Source organism: Coregonus lavaretus (assembly GCF_964263955.1).
Source record: "Coregonus lavaretus genome assembly, contig: HAP1_SCAFFOLD_4088, whole genome shotgun sequence".
Lineage (NCBI taxonomy): Eukaryota > Metazoa > Chordata > Actinopteri > Salmoniformes > Salmonidae > Coregonus > Coregonus lavaretus.
Genome location: NW_028164233.1, coordinates 26,444 through 48,810, shown reverse-complemented (window position 1 = coordinate 48,810; position 22,367 = coordinate 26,444). Strand labels below are relative to the sequence as shown.

The 22,367-nt window shown below is 41.0% G+C and overlaps 1 protein-coding gene and 1 pseudogene across 2 annotated transcripts; both read left to right on the top strand.

Moving 5' to 3' along the window:
• Positions 1 to 2,431: 2,431 nt before the first annotated feature.
• LOC311117296 (ecto-ADP-ribosyltransferase 5-like) lies at positions 2,432 to 10,271 on the top strand (the record flags this gene model as incomplete). Its single annotated transcript, XM_084192264.1, has 5 exons — positions 2,432 to 2,459; positions 2,576 to 2,658; positions 3,263 to 4,026; positions 7,785 to 8,195; positions 10,196 to 10,271. 5 exons carry the CDS (start codon positions 2,432 to 2,434, stop codon positions 10,269 to 10,271), a joined length of 1,362 nt encoding a protein of 453 aa, XP_084048390.1.
• A 9,782-nt stretch (positions 10,272 to 20,053) lies between these two features.
• LOC311117295 (ecto-ADP-ribosyltransferase 5-like) lies at positions 20,054 to 21,598 on the top strand (annotated as a pseudogene). Its single transcript has 2 exons — positions 20,054 to 20,101; positions 20,780 to 21,598. The product of its transcript is annotated as an ecto-ADP-ribosyltransferase 5-like (transcript).
• The last annotated feature ends 769 nt before the right edge of the window (positions 21,599 to 22,367 follow it).

The following is a 22,367-nucleotide window of genomic DNA, read 5'->3' as shown; positions in this document are numbered from 1 at the left end:
GCCTTGACAACACAACATCAGGAACAGAGTGGAGAATCATGGCCTTAGCCTTGACAACACAACATCAGGAACAAATTGGAGAATCATGGCCGTAGCCTTGACAACACAACATCAGGAACAGATTGGAGAATCATGGCCGTAGCCTTGACAACACAACATCAGGAACAGAGTGGAGAATCATGGCCTTAGCCTTGACAACACAACATCAGGAACAAATTGGAGAATCATGGCCGTAGCCTTGACAACAAAACATCAGGAACAGATTGGAGAATCATGGCAGTAGCCTTGACAAAACAACATCAGGAACAGAGTGGAGAATCATGGCTGTATCCTTGACAACACAACATCATACGTTACCTTTTCTCATAGTACCACATGAAAGGTAAAAGTGTCTTCCAACAAGGTGATATACAGTATTGATACATACTGTCCTCTACACACAACAGTTGAATCAGGATTGGTACCGTAGGTGAAAACCATCTCCAAAATACATTGTTTTTTCATGATTACCTTTAATTTGAATGTATTTATTTTATTTAACTTTTATTTAACTATGGAAGTCAGTTAAGAACTAATTCTTATTTACAATGACGGCCTACCAAAAGGCAAAAGGCCTCCTGCTGGGACAGGGTTTGGGATTTTAACAGAAGTCTGTTAACATGTAACAATATTAGCAACCTCTTTAATCCAAAGCGATTTACAGTAGAGTGGGTGCATACATTTTGAGTATAGGGTATGTGACTCCAGCGGGAATCGAACCCACCACCCTTACAGTGCTAGGGCCACACTGTTATCATCTACGCCAAACAGGACCTCAATTCTCAACCCAGGAAGCAGCATCAATGTGTTTCACCTTTGCTAGATGATACAACATTAGTAATACTGATTGACTTGGTATAATACAACATCAGTGACAACGTTAGTGACACAGGTCAGATGTACAACAATGGAACCATTTTATCCAAACACATCAGAATGTTTGCTGAACGTTGCTGGAATGCAGACATCCAACATTCTGTTCTCCAGCGTTCTTCAGAGAACATTGACCCCCACTTTAGAATCTGTAGAAATCTGTGATTGTGTGTGTGCCAATGTCTCCTCCTTCTCTAGCCTCCCACTGTTTGGACCCAGTCACCCACAGGGCCAACTGTTAACATCCACTGAGTGTACATGTGTGTTTGGGTGTGTCCAACGTGTTGACATTCTGAACGACAGCAATCCATCAGTCTTTATCAATGGAAACTTTCTCCTGAACAAACACTGAAGGTTTATTCATTTGACATATTACTGTGTTATGGAGACAAAAGAGTGTGTCCAGTGTGTGTGTGTGTGTGTGTGTGTGTGTGTGTGTGTGTGTGTGTTAGAATGTGACCTGTATTGATGTGTGCAAACAGACATCACTGTACAGATATATATGTTGGATTAAGTGCTACCTCTACAGCTGCTTCACTCCAGCATAAACACAACACAGTCAGCAGCTGTGATACCAAACACCCATAAACACAACACAGTCAGCAGCTGTGATACCAAACACCCATAAACACAACACAGTCAGCAGCTGTGATACCAAACACCCATAAGGTCACGTCCCAATAGTCTCAATCTGCTTCCTTCCTTTCCTTGTCTCCTGTCCTTGCCTTCTTTCCTTTGTAACCACCACAGATCTGAAAGACCTTGCCATATGAAAGCAATATGAATGAATTAAATTGAATGTAATGCTTCTCTATGGGGAAAACATCCGGGTCTCACTCTGACATAACAAAGTAAAGGAAACAACAATATGAAGCTGTTTAAGAGTAATTGGGATTCTGTCTAAATCATCGTCTTGACATGGTGCACTGTGGGTACAAGAGGTCAGAATCTCACCAGCTAAAAACATGATTGGCAGACAAAGCTTAGAGACTATTAACGCTCCCTGCCAATGCAGTTACCCTGGTAACCTTTAACAATTCCCCCCTCTGGCTACATGTAACCAAATATAATAAGAATCGGAGCTACATTGTGTCTAGTATGACTATACCTCACTATCACATAAATATATTACATTGTAATGAAGAACGTGAAGTTAAAGATTTATCCAAATTGAAAGAGAAAGTAACTTTAAGGTTCTCTTTTAGTCGAGACCTCAACGTCACTGTATGGGATGGATCGTCATTATCACAGCTATAAAAAAAACACATGATTGGGATGACAGAGAGAACTGATACACTGTAAGAAGAGTTTGATTGAAGAGCTCCTTGCATCAATAGTTACTAGTACAGAGTGCAGGTGAGTGCTTCTCCATTTGACAGGATGTGATATTTTATTCCAGTCTTAGGAACAGGTATCACTTGTTGTTGTTGTATCACTTGGGTTGTTGAAATAAGAGTTAACTTTATTTGATTATATACTTTGAACATGCTGTAGATTTGAGGTCAACAACTTCTGCAACATGGGTGGTGGATATTCCTTAATTGATGGTGAGATATATTTTTTAGCAATGACAACCTTTTTGTATGTAGCTGCAACTTATTTGTATGTAAAGGCACAATGGAAATGTTTCTCATCCTTTGACTGGTTGTGTTCTCATCTTTAGATGTGAAGAGCACTGAGAAGAAGAAAAACTACATCTCTGTCTTGGTTTTGATTCTCTGTCTTCACTTTGGACTGGTGACACAGGTACCCTAAGAAAAATACAACCTCAAACCTAATATTTCATTTACCTAGTTTAGTTGATTTACCCTGCTTATAATAAATTATGGCAAATCAGGAAATCAAGTTGAGTTAACAAAACGAGGCAATAACATATTTGTTACATTATAAAGTATAAGTTCATACAACTTTACATTTAACACCAGCAGGGTTCATTTATATTTTTAAGTTGAACAAGTACTCCTTTTACAGAGATAAGTTGACATAATTTTAAAAAATAGTGTCCCACGACTGTTTTTTTCTGACAAGAAAAGAGTGTCCTTAAATGTTATGGGCAATTCCTGTGAATAGGCTTAATGTTGTTTTGACTACGCCCTGAGCTATGCAGAAAAAACAAATGTCTATCATATTTTTGTCGTCCTGCTTTGGGACTTGAGCGGTGCTATTATTTTGTACTTTCATTTTGCACATTGACATAAAACAACAGACAAACACACAAGTCTACTATTGTTTTCCTCACATTTGGCCTCACAAACTGCGGCCAATAAGGGATCGGTAGACATTTTATCACCCAAGCAGGGACCTGTTAAGTCTGTAAGGAGAATGTCACTAAAGAATGTTACTGTTACAGAAGGAGATTTTCCCACTGGACATGGCACCTGATTCTGTTGACGACAAATACGATGTCTGCAGAGACGAAGCCTTTAAGAGAGTGGAGAGCTACTTCCTCCCACATGAGAAGAACACCACCACTAACTTCAGAAGAGCCTGGAACATTGCAGAGAAACATGCCTCCACTCCAAAAGATGGTCTGCAAAAAGTGCATTCCATCGCTATGTATTTGTACACAAATAACAAACCCCAACCTCCATCCGAATCCATCTACCTGAACTTCAACAAAGCAGTTAGAGAAGGCAGATTTGGGTATGGAACATCATTCCAGTACCATTCCCTGCACTTCTATCTAACTGACGCCATTCAGATTCTCAAACAAAGTCAAACATCATGTAGGACCACCTATCGTAGAACCAATGTAACTTTTGATCAGGATGTTGTCAACAAAGAAATGCGCTTTGGTTATTTTGTCTCAAGTTCTATACATAAGACCTTATACGATTTTGGAAACACGTCCTGCTTTGAGATCAACACATGTTTTGGTGTTAACCTGACATATTACTCTGCCTATGCAAACGAGGGGGAAGTTTTGATTCCTCCCTATGAGGTATTCAAAGTCACCAACATCCAGATGAAGTCAGCAGTGAATAACCTGTGGTGTAAAGTCGTCTACACTCTAAAGAGCACTGGAAAATGGAAGAGTGACCTGAATTGTAAAGCAATAGATAATGGCTACTGCTACAAAAAGCTATTAACTATGTTCATAGTCGCAATAGTGTTGTTAGAGCCGATTTGGGCATATTTTGTATAAAAGACTGAACATACTGAGCTCCATGTATATTTGTGTAAATATATTAAATATTAATGTATATGATGAAATATTAGGTACGTACCTTTATGATTTATTTACCGGATTGAGATATATTCATTTGTTATTAGTGTAACTCAGTTTTTGGCCCCCCCTCTTGCCCATTCATTGTACTGTGTTAATTGTGTTAGTATAAAGGCAGGAAGTTGGGCCTTCGGGGGGAGGAGTCCTTGCTAGATGCGGGAGCGGTATAGTTTTTTGACCATATAGACATACAGAAATACAGACAGACAGGTCATATTATATTATGTATTTGCATTTCAAGTAATCTCTGCTTTAAGTTGATTGGAGAATACCTTTTTGTTAGATAAGAAGAATAAACATTTTTTGTTGCACTATATCCCTGGATCTCATTGAATGTTTGGTCGTTTGGAAACGTTGAGTGTGGACTGTATGCGTCCGAAACAACCCCGCTTCAGGCTAGGGCAGTGGCTATGGTAAAGAGGAAAGGAAGCCACTACAATCAAGTCAAAAAACTCCGTGAAGGATTACTACCGGAAGGAAATCTCCGGTTCGGACACACGCTGGATTTTGTTCTATTTGTAATTGCATTCGGACCATAAGGACAGCTCGCTTGGAAGGATTTGAACTCCTAGATTTCGCCAGCCGTGAGTAACCACTGCGAATGAATGAGCTGCCCTGTTCAAGGCGATCGTTTGATCATGCATATTATGGAAGCGCAAATGTGCTTATAATTGGAACGTTTGATAAACTTGGGAATGGAATTCAAAATACAGCGCTGTGAAAACAATTAAGAAGTTTAAGTTTGGGAAACACAGATCCTATGCACAATGTAGCCTAATCATATATCTAATATTTGGCCTAACGTGGAAATGCAATCCATCAACGCAACGAATGCAACTTAAGGATCTAAAGATACTGCGTGTTAAAACTTCATTAAAGGGACAAAACCTCAACGGGATGAAATGTTTAAAACGCATCTAAAATGCCAAACTTGCACATGTGCAATTCAAAATGGGTCAATATGCTGAAATGGATGACTGTGTTTTTAAAGATTAAAGGAGGTCTAAAGGGGCATTACGTTTAACAATCAAACCAACAACCGTGTCATTGTAAATTGAGTGAACTAAAAGTGAATGATGGAGGAGGAAATCCCAAATAAGACTCCACTGGAGAGGGCAGAGGAGCATCTAAATTCACTCTATGCAGCCCGGAGAGGCAAACTTGGAGTGTGTACACGCAAAATGAATGAAATAAAAGTCCTTCTTGTTGATGGAGGAAACATTGCAACTGTGAATGAGAGTCTTGAAGCATTTGATGCTGTGCTCAATGACTTTAAGAAGGCTCATGAATCTGTGCTAGAGCTGGTCACAGAGGAGGAACAGGAACAGGAGAGCATTAACTATTATCAACCAAGAATGAGAACTTATGAACATTTCCTGAAAGAGGTGGAAATATGGAAAAGGGCTGAAGTTGAGCCACAAACGCTCATTGAACCACATGACAGCATTTCCAATGTGTCAAAAATATCAAGTAAAACTAAGTATTCTAAGACTGCTTCCTCAGTGTCCTCTGAACGCCTTAAAGCCGAGGCAGAACGAGCAGCTCTACTAGCTCGCCAAGCATCATTACAAGACAAGCATGCATTGGAACTGGAGAAAGCTCAACTGAATGTTAGGATGGAAAAAATGGCACTGGAAACGGACATAGCAGCATATAATGCCAAACTGAAGGTCCTGGAGAGTACCGAGTCAACTTCTCAATCCCATTCTGTGGCAGCCCATTTACTAAGCCAAGAAGATGGAATGAACTCTTATTTTGAGAAACAGGAACCAGAGGTCTATGTGGAACCTGAACCATCACCTGTTGAGTTTGCTGCATTAGGTGCAGTTCCAAAGACCCCACTACAAAGAGTTTTACAACAAGCGACCACAAAGCCATCAAACCCTATTCCGAAAACAGTCGTAAACCACACTCTTCAGCAGCCAACAGCAAGGTCTAGCAATCGACACAGAATCAACACTGCGGGTATCAGCCATAATACCAGCCATGATAACCTCTCTACTGTCATGCAAAGGCAGAATGAAATTGCTGACCTCCTTGTACTACAGCACAAACAAGCCACACTCCCTGTTAGGGAGATACCTATGTTTGACGGTGATCCTCTAAACTTTAGGCCATTCATGCGTGCATTTGAGCATGGTATAGAAGATAAGACAAGCAGTCACCAGGATAGGCTCTATTGCCTGGAACAATACACCTCTGGTCAGCCCAAGGATCTGGTCCGTAGTTGTCTGCATATGGAAGCCAGAAGAGGCTATGCAGTAGCTAAGAGGTTGTTAAAGGAACACTTTGGCAATGAAATCAAAGTCACCACTGCTTACATGGAAAAGGCTTGGAACTGGACAAACATCAAACCCGATGATGGAAAGGGACTGGGTGGTTATGCACTCTATCTAAGAGGTTGCTGTAACGCTATGCAAGACCTACAGAACATGGAAGAGCTTAATCTTCCCTCCAACATAAAGCTGATCATGTCAAAACTTCCCTACAAACTAAGGGAAAAATGGATGTCTATGGCATGTGATATTTTAGAGAGAAGTCACCTGAGGGCCCAGTTCAGTGACCTGGTAACGTTCATGGAAAAACAGGCCAAAATACTGCAGGATCCGTTGTATGGAGATATTCAAGATCCCCTGTACAACAAAAGGTTTTTAAAACCCAAAACAGAAGCTGACTTTAAACAGCAGTTCAAGTCCAAGAGTAGGGGAAGCAGCTTTGCCACTACAGTAGCTGTAGTGGCAGATTGTGACTCTGAAAAACCTTTAAAAGAACAAACATTCAAAGTAAAGAGACCAGGCACCTACCCTTCTGATGCTCCCAGTATCTCATGTATATTTTGTGCTGGTGCGCATTTATTGGTCGACTGCCAACAGGTGAAGGCACAGCCACATGAATTCAAGGTTGAGTTTCTGAGATCAAAAGGCCTTTGTTTTGGCTGTTTGATGAAAGGACACTTAAGCAGAGAATGTAAAAGAAGGATGACCTGTCAGAGCTGTCAAAGAAAGCACCCCACTATCCTGCACATTGAAGGAAGAGAGAGATTTAGATCTCAAAAGGCAGATATGAGTGGTGTAGCAGTAAAGCGGGAGGAGACTGTCAGCAGTGCTCTTGTTTCACTGGAAGCTGGTGAAGATACCGGGGCCGGTACAGATTGTGCACTTGCAATTGTGCCAGTTCAAGTAAAGGTGGCAAATGGAAGCAAGTCTGTGTTAACCTATGCGTTTCTCGATTCTGGTAGCTCAGCAACATTTTGTACGGAGAGACTCATGAGGCAGTTGCAAGCTAAAGGCAGTGCGACTGAAATTCTGCTACGCACAATGGGGCAGGAGAGTCCTACCAAGAGCTTTGAGATATCTGGATTAGAGATTGGCAATGTGGAAGGCGACACATTTCTTGCATTACCAAAGGTCTACACCCAACATAAGATCCCAGTGACAAGAGAGAACATTCCCACTCAGAAAGAGCTCAAAAGGTGGCCATACCTGAAAGAGGTTCAGTTGAAGGAGATTGATGCTGACGTCGAACTTCTGATTGGCGTAAATGCTCCAAAGGCAATGGAACCCTGGCAAATCATAAATAGCCAAGGCAACGGACCGTATGCAGTGAAAACCCTCTTTGGATGGGTGATGAATGGTCCTCTCAACAGTTGTACCATGGCAGAAGAATCCGGGCGTCCTACGGTGATGGCCAATCGTATCTCAATGGCCGACCTGGGGGTTCTTCTTGTAAATCGGTACAACCATGACTTCCCTGAGAGAGAGTATGAAGAGAAAAGTGAGATGTCAGCTGAGGATCATAGGTTTATGGAGATAGTATCAAGCTCCATAACCCTCAAAGACCATCACTACTACTTACCGTTGCCCTTTCGCAACAAAGATGTAGTCCTGCCAAACAACCGTGACATGGCAAAGCAGCGGGCTCTAAATATTATCAGGAAGTTCAAGAAGGACAAAGGTTACGCTGCAGAGTACAAAGGCTTCATGGAAGAGATGATAACAAAAGGTTACGCCGAGAAGGTACCACAAGAACAGCTCCTCAGAGAGAAAGGCAAGGTATGGTACATACCACACCACGGCGTTCACCATAAGCGCAAAGGAACGATACGAGTGGTGTTTGACTGTTCATCATCCTATAAAGGTACATCTCTTAACAGTGAACTCCTTCAAGGCCCTGACCTGGCAAACACGCTTATAGGAGTCTTGCTAAGATTTCGGCAAGGGCACATTGCCATGATGGCAGACATCGAAGGAATGTTCCATCAAGTACGTGTCCATGAAGATGACTTAGACTTCCTGCGATTCCTATGGTGGCCGGATGGTGATACTAACAAAAGATTGGAGGAGTACAGAATGACAGTACATCTTTTCGGTGCTATATCCTCTCCAAGTTGTGCAAACTTTGCACTGCGAAAGACTGCAGAAGACAACTGTGAGGGGTACGATGAAGAGGTGATTCAAACAGTCAAGTCCAACTTCTATGTTGATGACTGCCTCAAGTCAGTGGCCACAGAAGAACAAGCCATAGCTCTCACAAGAAACCTCAGGGATGTGTGCTCTCAAGGTGGGTTCAAATTGACCAAGTGGGTCAGCAACAGCCGCACTGTACTAGCTTCTATCCCTGATGAACACAAAGCCAAGCAGATAAAAGAACTGGACCTGGACAGAGAAAAGCTGCCTGTTGAAAGAGCACTTGGAATCCGATGGAACATTGAAAGGGATGTGTTTACCTTCCAGGTCACTGTCAAGAACAGACCCCTTACAAGAAGAGGTATTCTCTCAACTGTCAGCTCTATTTATGATCCATTAGGTTTCCTCGCCCCATTCGTATTAAAGGCAAAGGCAAATTCTTCAAGTGCTCTGCAAGCTAAAGTGTGGATGGGACGAAGTCATCCCTGAAGAACACTCTATTTCATGGAAGAGATGGCTCTCAGAGCTGGACCAGCTCTCCAGATTCCAGATCAACAGGTGTATGATGCCGGAGAACTTTGGTCAAATCAAGACCGCACAGCTGCATCACTTCGGTGATGCAAGTGAACAAGGTTATGGCACGGCAAGCTACCTTAGGTTCACAAACGTTATGGAAAAGGTCCACATCGCATTCATACTGGGGAAATCAAGGGTGACTCCACTCAAGCAGATGACGATCCCCAGACTGGAACTTGCTGCAGCAACATTGGCAGTGCGAGTGGACAGGATGTTAAGGTTGGAGCTCCAGATTGAACTTGAGGAGTCAACTTTCTGGACAGACAGCCAGTCGGTGCTAAAATACATCCGCAACGATACCAAGAGATTCCATACTTTTGTGGCTAATAGGGTTGCTATGATCCGTGACCTATCGAAAGCAAAACAGTGGAGGTATTTGAACTCCAAACACAACCCAGCCGATGATGCCTCAAGAGGATTACATGTTGAAACTTTCCTGAACTCAAAGAGATGGCGCAAAGGACCAGAATTCCTGGAGAAAACAGAAACACAATGGCCGAAAGTCCCCGAGGAGCTTGGCTCCATCCCTCCAGATGATCCAGAGGTGAGAAAAGACGTCATCGTAAACAGTACATGTGTGGAAGAAAAGAGTCCGACCAGCAAACTGATTGAGTACTATTCAACATGGAACAGCTTGAAGAAAGCAGTTGCCTGGATGCTGAAACTGAAGAGACTTCTACTACAGTTAAGCCAGAAAAGGAAAGTTCTTACCCAAACTGATCCAGGATCAGATCAGAGTCTGACAAACTCACTGAAGGAACAAATTGACAAGTTCAAACTGACGTTTGGAAAAGAAAGTCTGTCTGTAGATGACCTAGATGAAGCAGAAAAGGTCATCATTCGATTTGAGCAACGACAGCACTTTAAACAAGAAATTGCACTAGTTGTAAAAGGAAAACAATGTGCCAAGAGAAGCAGCTCAATCTGTAAGCTTGATCCAATAGTTGACAATGGCATTCTGAGAGTAGGAGGAAGGTTAAGCAAAGCTGCTATGCCTACGGAACTAAAGAATCCTATGATCCTGCCCAAAGACTCCTACATCTCCAGACTGATCTTACTCCACATCCATGAGCAGGTTGGCCACTCTGGGAGAGGTCACATGCTTTCTAGACTTCGCCAGCGATATTGGATACCCTGTGCCAACTCCTTAGCAAGGAAGATCCTTAAGAGCTGTGTCTTCTGCAGGCAGATGCAAGCTAGAGCTGGGGAACAGAAGATGGCTGACCTTCCACAAGATCGGGTAGCACCTGATTTGCCGCCTTTCACCCATGTGGGCATAGATTACTTTGGCCCCATAGAGGTGAAGCGAGGCCGCGTTCATGTGAAGCGGTATGGTGTGATCTTTACTTGCCTTGTGAGTCGAGCTGTCCATCTAGAAGTTGCTAGTTATCTGGATACTGATTCCTGCATCAATGCCCTGCGCAGGTTCATCTGTCGAAGGGGCCCAGTAACAAGTATCAGAACAGACAATGGCACCAACTTTGTTGGAACACACAGAGAGCTAGGAGAAGCTCTGAAAGAGCTGGATCACAACAAGATTCAAAATAAATTACTGAAGGAAGGAGTGACATGGTCATTCAACCCTCCCTCTGGAGCCCACCATGGGGGGGTATGGGAGAGGTTGATCCGACTGGTGAAAAAGATCCTCTATTCAGTCCTTAAAGAGCAAGTACTGGATGATGAGGCTTTGCAGACAGCCTTGTGTGAAGTTGAGGCGATTATGAACGACAGACCAATCACTACTGTAACAAATGACCCTAACGATCTAGAACCCCTGACTCCGAACCATCTGCTTCATCTGAAAGCAAAGCCAGTCCTGCCACCAGGACTATTCCAGAGAAGTGACCTATACTCACGAAGGAGATGGAAGCAAGTACAATATATCACTGACCTCTTCTGGAAGAGATGGATCAGGGAGTATCTTCCACTTATGCAGGAGCGGAACAAGTGGAACAAAACTAAGAGAAACTTCAGTCCTGGTGACCTTGTGGTCATCGTCGATGACACCGCCCCAAGGAACTCTTGGCTAATGGGGTGTGTGGTGAAGGCTTTGCCAGGGGCCAAAGGTCTTGTCCGGAGCGTCATGGTTAAGACTAAGACCAATATCCTACAGAGACCTATCAATAAACTCTGTCTGCTCCTTGAGGCGACGAAGTGAGACACACACACACACAGTGCTCCATCTTTGAATCACGTGCACCTCTGATTCGTTGATGTCGTACTCTTACATTCTTTGATGTCATACATTTTGTGGACGTCAAACTCTTGACATTTTTTGGAAGTTGAACACCTTTACACTTCAACTCAGACTGAGATCTATGGACTATTTTCCTATATGGCACCTTGTATATTTGTATATAGCTATGAACTGTAATGGTGCTCTGGTATAGAATGTTTTTGTATTGGCTCTACGTTTGAATATTAAGTAATTGTTGTGCATTCAGTGCAGTCAACAATTAGGGGCCGGTATGTTAGAGCCGATTTGGGCATATTTTGTATAAAAGACTGAACATACTGAGCTCCATGTATATTTGTGTAAATATATTAAATATTAATGTATATGATGAAATATTAGGTACGTACCTTTATGATTTATTTACCGGATTGAGATATATTCATTTGTTATTAGTGTAACTCAGTTTTTGGCCCCCCCTCTTGCCCATTCATTGTACTGTGTTAATTGTGTTAGTATAAAGGCAGGAAGTTGGGCCTTCGGGGGGAGGAGTCCTTGCTAGATGCGGGAGCGGTATAGTTTTTTGACCATATAGACATACAGAAATACAGACAGACAGGTCATATTATATTATGTATTTGCATTTCAAGTAATCTCTGCTTTAAGTTGATTGGAGAATACCTTTTTGTTAGATAAGAAGAATAAACATTTTTTGTTGCACTATATCCCTGGATCTCATTGAATGTTTGGTCGTTTGGAAACGTTGAGTGTGGACTGTATGCGTCCGAAACAACCCCGCTTCAGGCTAGGGCAGTGGCTATGGTAAAGAGGAAAGGAAGCCACTACAAGTGTTCATATATTTACAAAACTAAAATAGTGATTTTGTCAGACAGCATAGGCAGCAGCTCTGTAGAGATGAGATGATTATTTGGTATGAAAGAATAAAGTCATCAAATAAAAGAAATGTAACATACACAACAACTGAAATATTTTATTAAAGAAATGTGAATAAATGATGGTTAATAAGTGATAAGCAGTAATGGGCAGTCACTACTATCATGGGACTTTTATTAATTGTTTTATTCTGTGTTTTTACAGAATTCAAGCCTTAGTGTATTTAATAGTGTATTTAATGTTTAAAAAATAATCAAAACCGAAATCAGTTATTTTTTTAAATAATCTAACTGAAACCGAACCAACCTCAAAAAGCACTATTACCACCTATCATAGAACCAAAGTGTAATTTGATCAGAACGTTGTCATCAAAGAAATCGATTTCGGCACCTTCACCTTGAGCACTGTAGGCAGGGGAATAGGCAGAGATTCATTTGGAGCGATGTACTGCTTTGAGATCTCCACATGTTTTGGAGCTGACATATCATATTACTCTGTATTTACTGGAGAGAGAGAAGTCTTAATTCCTCCCTATGAGGTATTCACAGTGACCAACATCCAGACGAAGTCACCAGAGAATAAACTGTGTTGTGAAGTCGTCTACACACTAGCGAGCAATAGAGTTCGTAAGAGATGCATATTGGTGCCAAAATAAATCAGAAAAGCAGTTCATTTTTTAAATTTTATCACAATTAGCAGAACAGCCGATACAGGCTACGTAATGATATTTAATTATGTTCTGTATATTACTGATCATTCCTCCCACCAATGTACAAGGAGAAGTAATCAAAGGAAACAAAGGTATCTTTCTCAGCTCTCAGGTGTAACGATCCTGTTAAATGGTTAAACACGCATTACTTTCTCAGATTAAGATTTTTGGAAATAATATAATGTACGGTAATAGATTGAAATTGAATGTAATTAATTAATTTGTCATTTGATTATATTTTTAGCATGCGCACTCCAGCTTATGTTGAATAAATAAAAACATTGAACATTATTACATCCCATGTCCTATATATCCACTACCTGTATATCAGTTATAAAGAGCTGAATTTCATCTCACTTGAAGAAAATGAGTTTGTTCTCAGGTTGCAATTAGAATGGACTACAAAGAGATTTAGATTTAAGGAAAGATTCAAAGATCTTGACAAATGAAACCTGAAGCTTCAATCGTCACATCTGAGTGAGATTGTGGCTAACATGGTCAATCTTTACCATTATTCAACATAGTTGTACAAAGAAATTAAACTTAGTTATGGCTTTGAAATGAACTTGAGGCCAAAGAGTTAAATAGTAACCAGAGTGATAAGAGAAGAGGAAACTGTCAGAGGGAGATGGGAGGGAGGGAGGGAGAGCAGGGTTAGTAGTTTCCTGTGTCTGTGAGGTCAGAGGGAGATGGAAGGGAGGGAGAGCAGGAGCAGGGTTAGTAGTTTCCTGTGTCTGTGAGGTCAGAGGGAGATGGGAGGGAGGGAGAGCAGGAGCAGGGTTAGTAGTTTCCTGTGTCTGTGAGGTCAGAGGGAGATGGGAGGGAGGGAGAGCAGGAGCAGGGTTAGTAGTTTCCTGTGTCTGTGAGGTCAGAGGGAGATGGGAGGGAGGGAGAGCAGGAGCAGGGTTAGTAGTTTCCTGTGTCTGTGAAGTCAGAGCTCAATACTGCTCAATTTATCAACCACACCGAGGATGAACGGTCTCGTTCCAGGCCGACTATTTTGAAGACAGGCTGCAGCCATTAAGACATGGCTGCTGGCCAAGTCATCGACTGTGCTGTTGGGCATCAGATTGCTATAGCATATGATTTGGTTAGCTGATATGTTAAACATCTATCGAAGAGATGTGACATCTGGCAGGCAACTTCAATGTAGTCAGCCTGGAACGTGGCCAACCTCATGAGTGGGGTTGGAAGAGAGATGAGGAGTGACTCAGTTACCAAGAAGCTTTCAGCAGCCATCATGTTGGCTAGCAGAGACAACAGAGGCCATAGGGTGGCAGTGAACCGTCATAACAACCTACTGACTAAACTGGTGTTTTACATTAACTGTTGCTTTGACACAAATATTAAACACAATATCTCTAAGAGATGGAAAATACAATGAATATCTTATACAGTAATGATGACACCTGCATAGTTACATCTGGGAAAATGAATGACATTTATCTTTGTCAGGTTGTTTGTTTGTGTTGTGGTTTGCACCAAATTCAGCCTGATGATGACTGTGTCACACCTTCAAGAGGGCCTCAAACTTTAGTGAGGGTTCTGAGGGGGAAAATATCACAAAAAATATACCTGTTAGTGGGAAAGTGATAAACTGTAGTCAGAAGTCACCCTGATGATTGACTGATGACTGGTATCATTCCACATTTGATCAAATTTATAATATTTTATGAAATATTTAAATGGACAATGAAGATGTTCTATTATATTCTAGTGTGTCCTTGTGTGTTTGTGCCTTGGGCTTTAGTGTTTGTGGTTTGAAGGGAACACTACTGTATGTGCACAAATAACTAACCCAAACCCATCTACCTAGACTGTATTAGAACACAGATAACTAACCCAAACCCATCTACCTAGACTGTATTATAACACAGATAACTAACCCAAACCCATCTACCTAGACTGTATTAGAATACAGATAACTAATGCAAACCCATCTACCTAGACTGTATTAGAACACAGATAACCAACCCAAACCCATCTACCTAGACTGTATTAGAACACAGATAACTAATGCAAACCCATCTACCTAGACTGTATTAGAACACAGATAACTAACCCAAACCCATCTACCTAGACTGTATTAGAACACAGATAACTAACCTAAACCTATCTACCTAGACTGTATTAGAACACAGATAACTAACCCATCTACCTAGACTGTATTAGAACACAGATAACTAACCCAAACCTATCTACCTAGACCGTATTAGAACACAGATTACTAACCCAAACCTATCTACCTAGACTGTATTAGAACACAGATAACTAACCCAAACCCATCTACCTACACTGTATTAGAACACAGATAACTAACCTAAACCCATCTACCTACACTGTATTAGAACACAGATAACTAACCCAAACCCATCTACCTAGACTGTATTAGAACACAGATAACTAACCCATCTACCTAGACTGTATTAGAACACAGATAACTAACCCAAACCTATCTACCTAGACCGTATTAGAACACAGATAACTAACCCAAACCCATCTACCTACACTGTATTAGAACACAGATAACTAACCTAAACCCATCTACCTACACTGTATTAGAACACAGATAACTAACCCAAACCCATCTACCTAGACTGTATTAGAACACAGATAACTAACCCAAACCTATCTACCTAGACTGTATTAGAACACAGATAACTAACCCAAACCCATCTACCTAGACTGTATTAGAACACAGATAACTAACCCAAACCCATCTACCTAGACTGTATTAGAACACAGATAACTAACCTAAACCTATCTACCTAGACTGTATTAGAACACACATCTAAACTCATCTATCTCCTCTCTGAAGTGTGCATGTGTAACAACTTTAATTTGACCTTGCACTCCTTCTAAATAATGCAATTTTTAGGAACTTTCTCAAATGGTCAAGAATACATAATTTAGTGCATTCTGTTCGTAACATATTCTAGTTTTGGGAACAGAAAACTGTATTGAGATCAAATGTTTCATATATTAAGAAATGAGCAGAATGTTGGCCCAGTTTCATCTCGCTCCATCTTCTCCCACTGCTGGCCACTGGGCTTCCTCTCATCACCATATTTGGTAGTGAGTGGAAACCCCCACCGGATGCTTCAGGTTTTTACCCCATGTGACACATCAGTGTTTCCCCTTTTACATGTGCTAGAACTGTAATGCAAGGTGTACTCAGGGCTAAAGTCAACAAGGACCAGAAACACCAGTGATGTGTCATACAAGGGTGGATCCATAAAAACAAAACCTGTTATGCGAATTGACATAACAACAGAAAACACAAAAGAAGAGGATTAAGAGGTTTTGCTCATAACTTGGCCTCACAAAAAAGGATACCTTAACATTGAGTGACCAGAACTGAAGTAACAGGTAAGAATGTAATATATGTACATAACACCTGTACACCCAGTTTTCTACAGATTATTTCACGTGCAAAAGACACTGAAAAGTGATTAAAGAATGATAATAGTAGTAACTTTGCCCTCTCACAGAGTATAACACTAACTTATGAGTGATACGTAAAAGTGACTAACTAGCGAGAACAAATACATTTGATGGCAGATATTACAAATGTCACATTTACATTTAATTTAATTTCAAGTTCTTCCAATTCTACCTCTTAATATCAATATCTTTGGAGCAGGCACAGTAAGACCTGAGCTGTGTTCGAATACTCATACTAACCGCACTAACCATACTATTTGTGATGTAAATGGAGTATGTAGTATGCCTATTCGTCATAGTATGAATATATTTAGTATGCCAAAAGTTCCCTGATGTCGTACTACATTCGCCAAAATACAAAGTAAACAAGCAGTGGACACTATTTCCGTACTTTTGGGGCCCATAATGCAATTCTTCAGAGAATGGGCGTGGCTTCACAGCATTTTCAGATTTTAAGAAAATAGCAGAAAATATGCAGCTGAAGTCTGACGAGAGTGGATAGAAATTCATTGCTTTAACTTATTACGACAAATGTTAAGAAAATGTTGAGCAATGTAATAATGTAATGCCTTTTGAAATAAGTGACGTTACATGTTATGTTGGGTGACAATTTCTTAGGTACGCTAGCCTTACGAACCGCATAGCATATCATTACAGCAGTTGATTGTATGTACTGGTATGTTAGCTAGCTACCTAACGTTGGTTGGCTACTAATACATCGAACTTGCCAGTATATTAACTATATGCTATCTAACTAACTTCCCAACGTCTATTGACTTTATTATTCACGTCCTTCTTAGCTTAGCTAAGTGGAATAGTCGTTGTGCGTTCTCAATGAACATTGTTAATGAAGTCGTAAGATGTCTAGCCAGTCATTTGTTATGCTAACAAGCTAGCAAGAACTTGCACAGCAACAGCATCAACTTCCGGTAGACAGGCGAAGTTCTAGTACACTCAGCTGTAAGGATACCGTTCGTTTACAATATACTAAAATTAACTAATAGTATGTAGTATATACTCATTAAGTATGTAGTATACAGTATGGTAGTATGGGTATTCGAACACAGACCTGGTTTTTTGTTGAAATTAACTGTCCCCTTCTACTTCCTTCTTTCACGTAATTAGATGGAAATCACATGACCTACCAGGGGCGGCCTGTTCAATAGGGCGATATGGGCGACGCACTGCCAAACGGGAAAAGGAAGGGATTTTTTTTCTAATCAATTATATCACGGCAACAGTAGTTATCAGTGTTGTAATCTATACGTCTGATCTGCCACAGTGCCACACTGCCACTAAATGTCGAATCAGGCTAAAGTCGTGCTTCAAATGGCTCCCCCCCCTTTTTGGGCGATTTCAGTCAGGTTGAAAATCGCCCAGAAGTCTCTCATAGCCTCTAATGTAAAATCTATTTTTTTCAAATTTCAGAGCCTTCAATACAATCTCTATGGGTGTCTGAGGGCTTGCACTTACGCGCTTTCGTCATACGTAACGTAACGTAACCATGAACGTAACTGAGAAAAGAGCGGATTGTGTCTTTGAAAGAAGTTCATTTTTGTCGGCGAACAAATGAAGATAAATTGGCAACGAAACAATTAGGACCTCCCAGACCAAATGTAATAATTCAACAGGTTTCTACTAAAGGCGGAAAGTCCTACACCCGAGGATTTTCCAAAAATTGGTACGAACGGAAAAATAACATTGCCACTCAACTTGATGAGGGATACAGGCTAGCTGTCCGCCGCCACAACGATGAGGTTAGTGTTGATAATCACAAGTTTACTGGAGAACTGAGACCAAGTAGAGACTTTGGACAGGGTGGATATGGTATAATAAAGGCAGTTTATTCAGAGGTAAAGATATCTGGAATCGCGTGCACGGACCCGTTCGTCAAACTCTTAGGGAGCTATAAATTAAGCCCCATTACTTACCATATCAGATAAGAGAAATTGCTGCAGCTACATATATTTTACATCCTGGCCCTACATAGTTCACTACTTGCATCACTTACCAAAATATTACATGTGGTCATATATGCTTGGAAAGTGGAGATGCCATAGAACGTCAAAAAAGTAAACATTGCTGGAGACACATTGCCGTTTTGGAGAAGACATCGCGTTTGCTAGCGAAGAGATTTGTTGTGGCAAATGAACTTGGGCTGGGAATTGCCAGGAACCTCACGATAAGATATATGCATCAGCATTGCGAGTCTCATGATTCTATACGTATTGCGATTCGATACTGTGATTTTATTGCGCACCATATGTCTGTTGCAGAGGGATCAGAAAGCCATGAGAACGAGTTTTGATCAGTCATGGAAATAAAAGTGCTGAAAACAAATTGGCTCCCAATGTGAAAAGATTGAGAACAAGCTATGAAGGAACAATAATGGTGTTTTGGTGCAGGTACAGCCAACTAGCGCTAAAATATTGCGATATTGTCAATACAGTATATCGTAAAGTATCACTATGTAACTCGATTTCTTTCACCCCAATCCCTCAAATTAACGGTAAATAACTGAATTGTTTGCCCCACATTTAGCTAAGATGATTAGCTAGCCAGCTAAAATGTTTTATTTAGTTAGCAGTCGCATCTACAATAGTTTACTGTCAATAACATGTCTCCAAAAATGACGTGGTGTCTCCAATTGTGTTGACATTTTACAATTGCGATGCGCATCCATGAGTATCCACTTTCTGTAGCTCAGCTGGTAGAGCATGGCGCTTGTAACGCCAAGGTAGTGGGTTCGATCCCCGGGACCACCCATACACAAAAATGTATGCACGCATGATTGTAAGTCGCTTTGGATAAAAGCGTCTGCTAAATGGCATATTATTATTATTATTATTATTATCTGAAGAGAGCCCCGAAACATTGTGTGCAGACATTTTATGCAATAAATGAAGTAGGTTGAATCTAGTAGTTCTGATCTTCTGATTGGTCCTGATGAGTTGGGCGAGGTCCCCTCCAGGCTACTGTCACTGTTGCATTGGCTCTGAGTCGGGTTCTCTGTCTTCAAATGTTCAGCCTAAGAGAGGGGATTTTGTGTGTGTGTGTGTGTGTGTGTGTGTTTAACAGTGATGATGTGTGTGTGTGTGTGTGTGTGTGTTTAACAGTGATGATGTGTGTGTGTGTGTGTTTGTGTGTGTGTGTGTGTGTGTCCTCAGAGCAAGAACTCGTGAGTTGGAAGAACTGAGAGGCCTATGGCGTGGGTGTTGTCCTTGGCCACCTGCTGACAAGGCTGACAAGATAGGACCCTTTTGTCCATTGTTATTGGATAGGAACAGAACTTATAACCAGCTCCTGACCTAAATAGATCTTAGCACAACATTTTACTCAACATATCATATTCCATATTCACTATAACAAATATATTTACTACGACATTAGCAAGAACCGCCACATCCTCAGCCGGCTAATCCAGTGTGTGAAGTTTTGCGGAGTGTTTGAGTTAGCTTTGCGAGGCAAAGATGAAACTGAGGGCTCCACCAACCCTGGTAAGCCAACACTTTTGAGATCAGTCAATAAATGCTTCTGGTATTGACTTATATGCTGCCCCTGTCTTCATGTTGTTGCTGGACATATCTTTTTTAAAATGTGTGTAGGTCACCTAAATCATCAGAAAAATTGCCCCCCCTGAGAATTTTTTCAGGAGCCGCCACTGTGACCTACACACAAAGAAGACAATCACCTTTTCTGTTATTTTTCTGCTTGTTTTGATGGTAATCTTTGCTTTGATCTTCGGCATTCCCAAATCAAAGGTGAGATATTTAACATTTTAATCAAATAAATAAAACAAAAATATATTACATATTCAATTGTCAACATTTGCCCCTACAGTAGATGAGTGTTTCCAAACTGTAGAACAGGTTGCCATAAGTCTAATCAATGGAAACGTTTCCAAACTGTAGAACAGGTTGCCATAAGTCTAATCAATGGAAACGTTTCCAAACTGTAGAACAGGTTGCCATAAGTCTTATCAATGGAAACGTTTCCAAACTGTAGAACAGGTTGCCATAAGTCTAATCGATGGAAACGTTTCCAAACTGTAGAACAGGTTGCCATAAGTCTAATCAATGGAAACGTTTACAAACTGTAGAACAGGTTGCCATAAGTCTAATCAATGGAAACGTTTCCAAACTGTAGAACAGGTTGCCATAAGTCTTATCAATGGAAACGTTTCCAAACTGTAGAACAGGTTGCCATAATTCTAATCAATGGAAACGTTTCCAAACTGTAGAACAGGTTGCCATACGTCTAATCAATGGAAACGTTTCCAAACTGTAGAACAGGTTGCCATAAGTCTAATCAATGGAAACGTTTCCAAACTGTAGAACAGGTTGCCATAAGTCTAATCAATGGAAACGTTTCCAAACTGTAGAACAGGTTGCCATAAGTCTAATCAATGGAAACGTTTCCAAAAAATGTCACCGTTACAGGATGGAGAAACTCAGAATGGAGGGATTCAAGATGGAGGGATGCAAGAGATTCTACCTCTAGACATGGTCCGTTCTTCTGTTGATGACAAATATGATGGTTGCAGAGGTCTAATGTTAATGGAGGTTGAAAACATGTACCTCTACAATGAGTTAAACCCTAATCCTCAATTCAACACATCCTGGAACATGGCAAAACCACATGCTATACCACATGGAGACCTTTTGAAAACAGAGCATTCCACTGCTATCTATTTGTACGCAAAACATCTACCCAGACTGAATTCCAAATCGATCTACCTGGACTTTAACAAAGCAGTTCAAGAGGGCAATTCTGCATACATGACGTCATTCAAGTACCATGCACTGCATTTCTACCTGACTGATGCCATTCAGATTCTTAGAGAAAGACAAGGGGCATGTAAGGAAGCCTTTCACAGAACCAACAAGAAGTTTGATCTGAGTGTTCTCAACCACGAGATCCGTTTCGGCACCTTCGCCACAAGCTCTTTGAGATCCGACTTAACCAACTTTGGGAATGTGTCTTGCTTTGAGACCCACACTTGCTTTGGCGCTGAGCTAACTTCTTACTCAGCCTTTCCTGAAGAGAAATAATTTTTAATTCCACCATATGAGATTTTTGAAGTCACCAAAATCCAGACAAAGTCACCAGTGAATAACCTATTGTGTAAAGTTGTCTGCACACTAAAGAGCAAAGGAGGAGACAGTGATCTGAATTGCAAATTGATTTTGAGTGGAGGTGAATCCACTGCCGAGATGAAACCAAAGAGAACCAGCCACTATCATCACATACACATTTGAGTGACATTGTGGCTGACATGATAAAGCTTCTTTCACATTACACCATTTTCAAAATCCTTCAAATGTCCTTATGTGCTTGACTCTCATGCCTAATGGCTGTACAGAGAAATGATAAGTTAGTAATGGCTTTAAAGCTTGCTTCACATTACATGGTTTACAAAATCCTACAGCTTTATTACCTTTCACACTATGCAAGTCTTGGCAGGATTGCACGGTGTCCTGTCAAGTCTAATCTGAAATGAATTATACCAGACATACTGACTCAAGGTCAGTTCTTAATGGGTTGTAAGAATACCAAGAGTGAAAATAAAAGAAAACTGTGAGGGCTCTCTGAGGCTGAGAGAGAGAGTTGGGTGAGAGAGCACTGAGAAGGGTTAGTCGTTTCCTTTGTCTGTGAAGTCAGGGGCCATAAGCCTCTCAGAGTAAGAGTGCTGATTTAGGATCAGTTTCGCCTTTTAGATCATAATGAATAAGATTACATGGACAGGGGATCCTAGATCAGCCCCTGAGCTCCATACTGCTCAATCAACCAATCACAACCAGGAGAGAACAGCATTAAGTTGAGTGGGAGAGACAAAACAAAGATGAATGATACAGCTACAGCATCAATCCTAAACACGTTTTCATGCGAGTGATATTCTGTCGGTTTTTTAAGTACATTGTTCAACTGGCAAAACTGGTTTGAGAGACTCAATGAAGCATAACCGACACACGTTGATAACGTGTAAGAACCCTTTAGGCCAAAGGTTAAAAGAGAGAAACGACTATA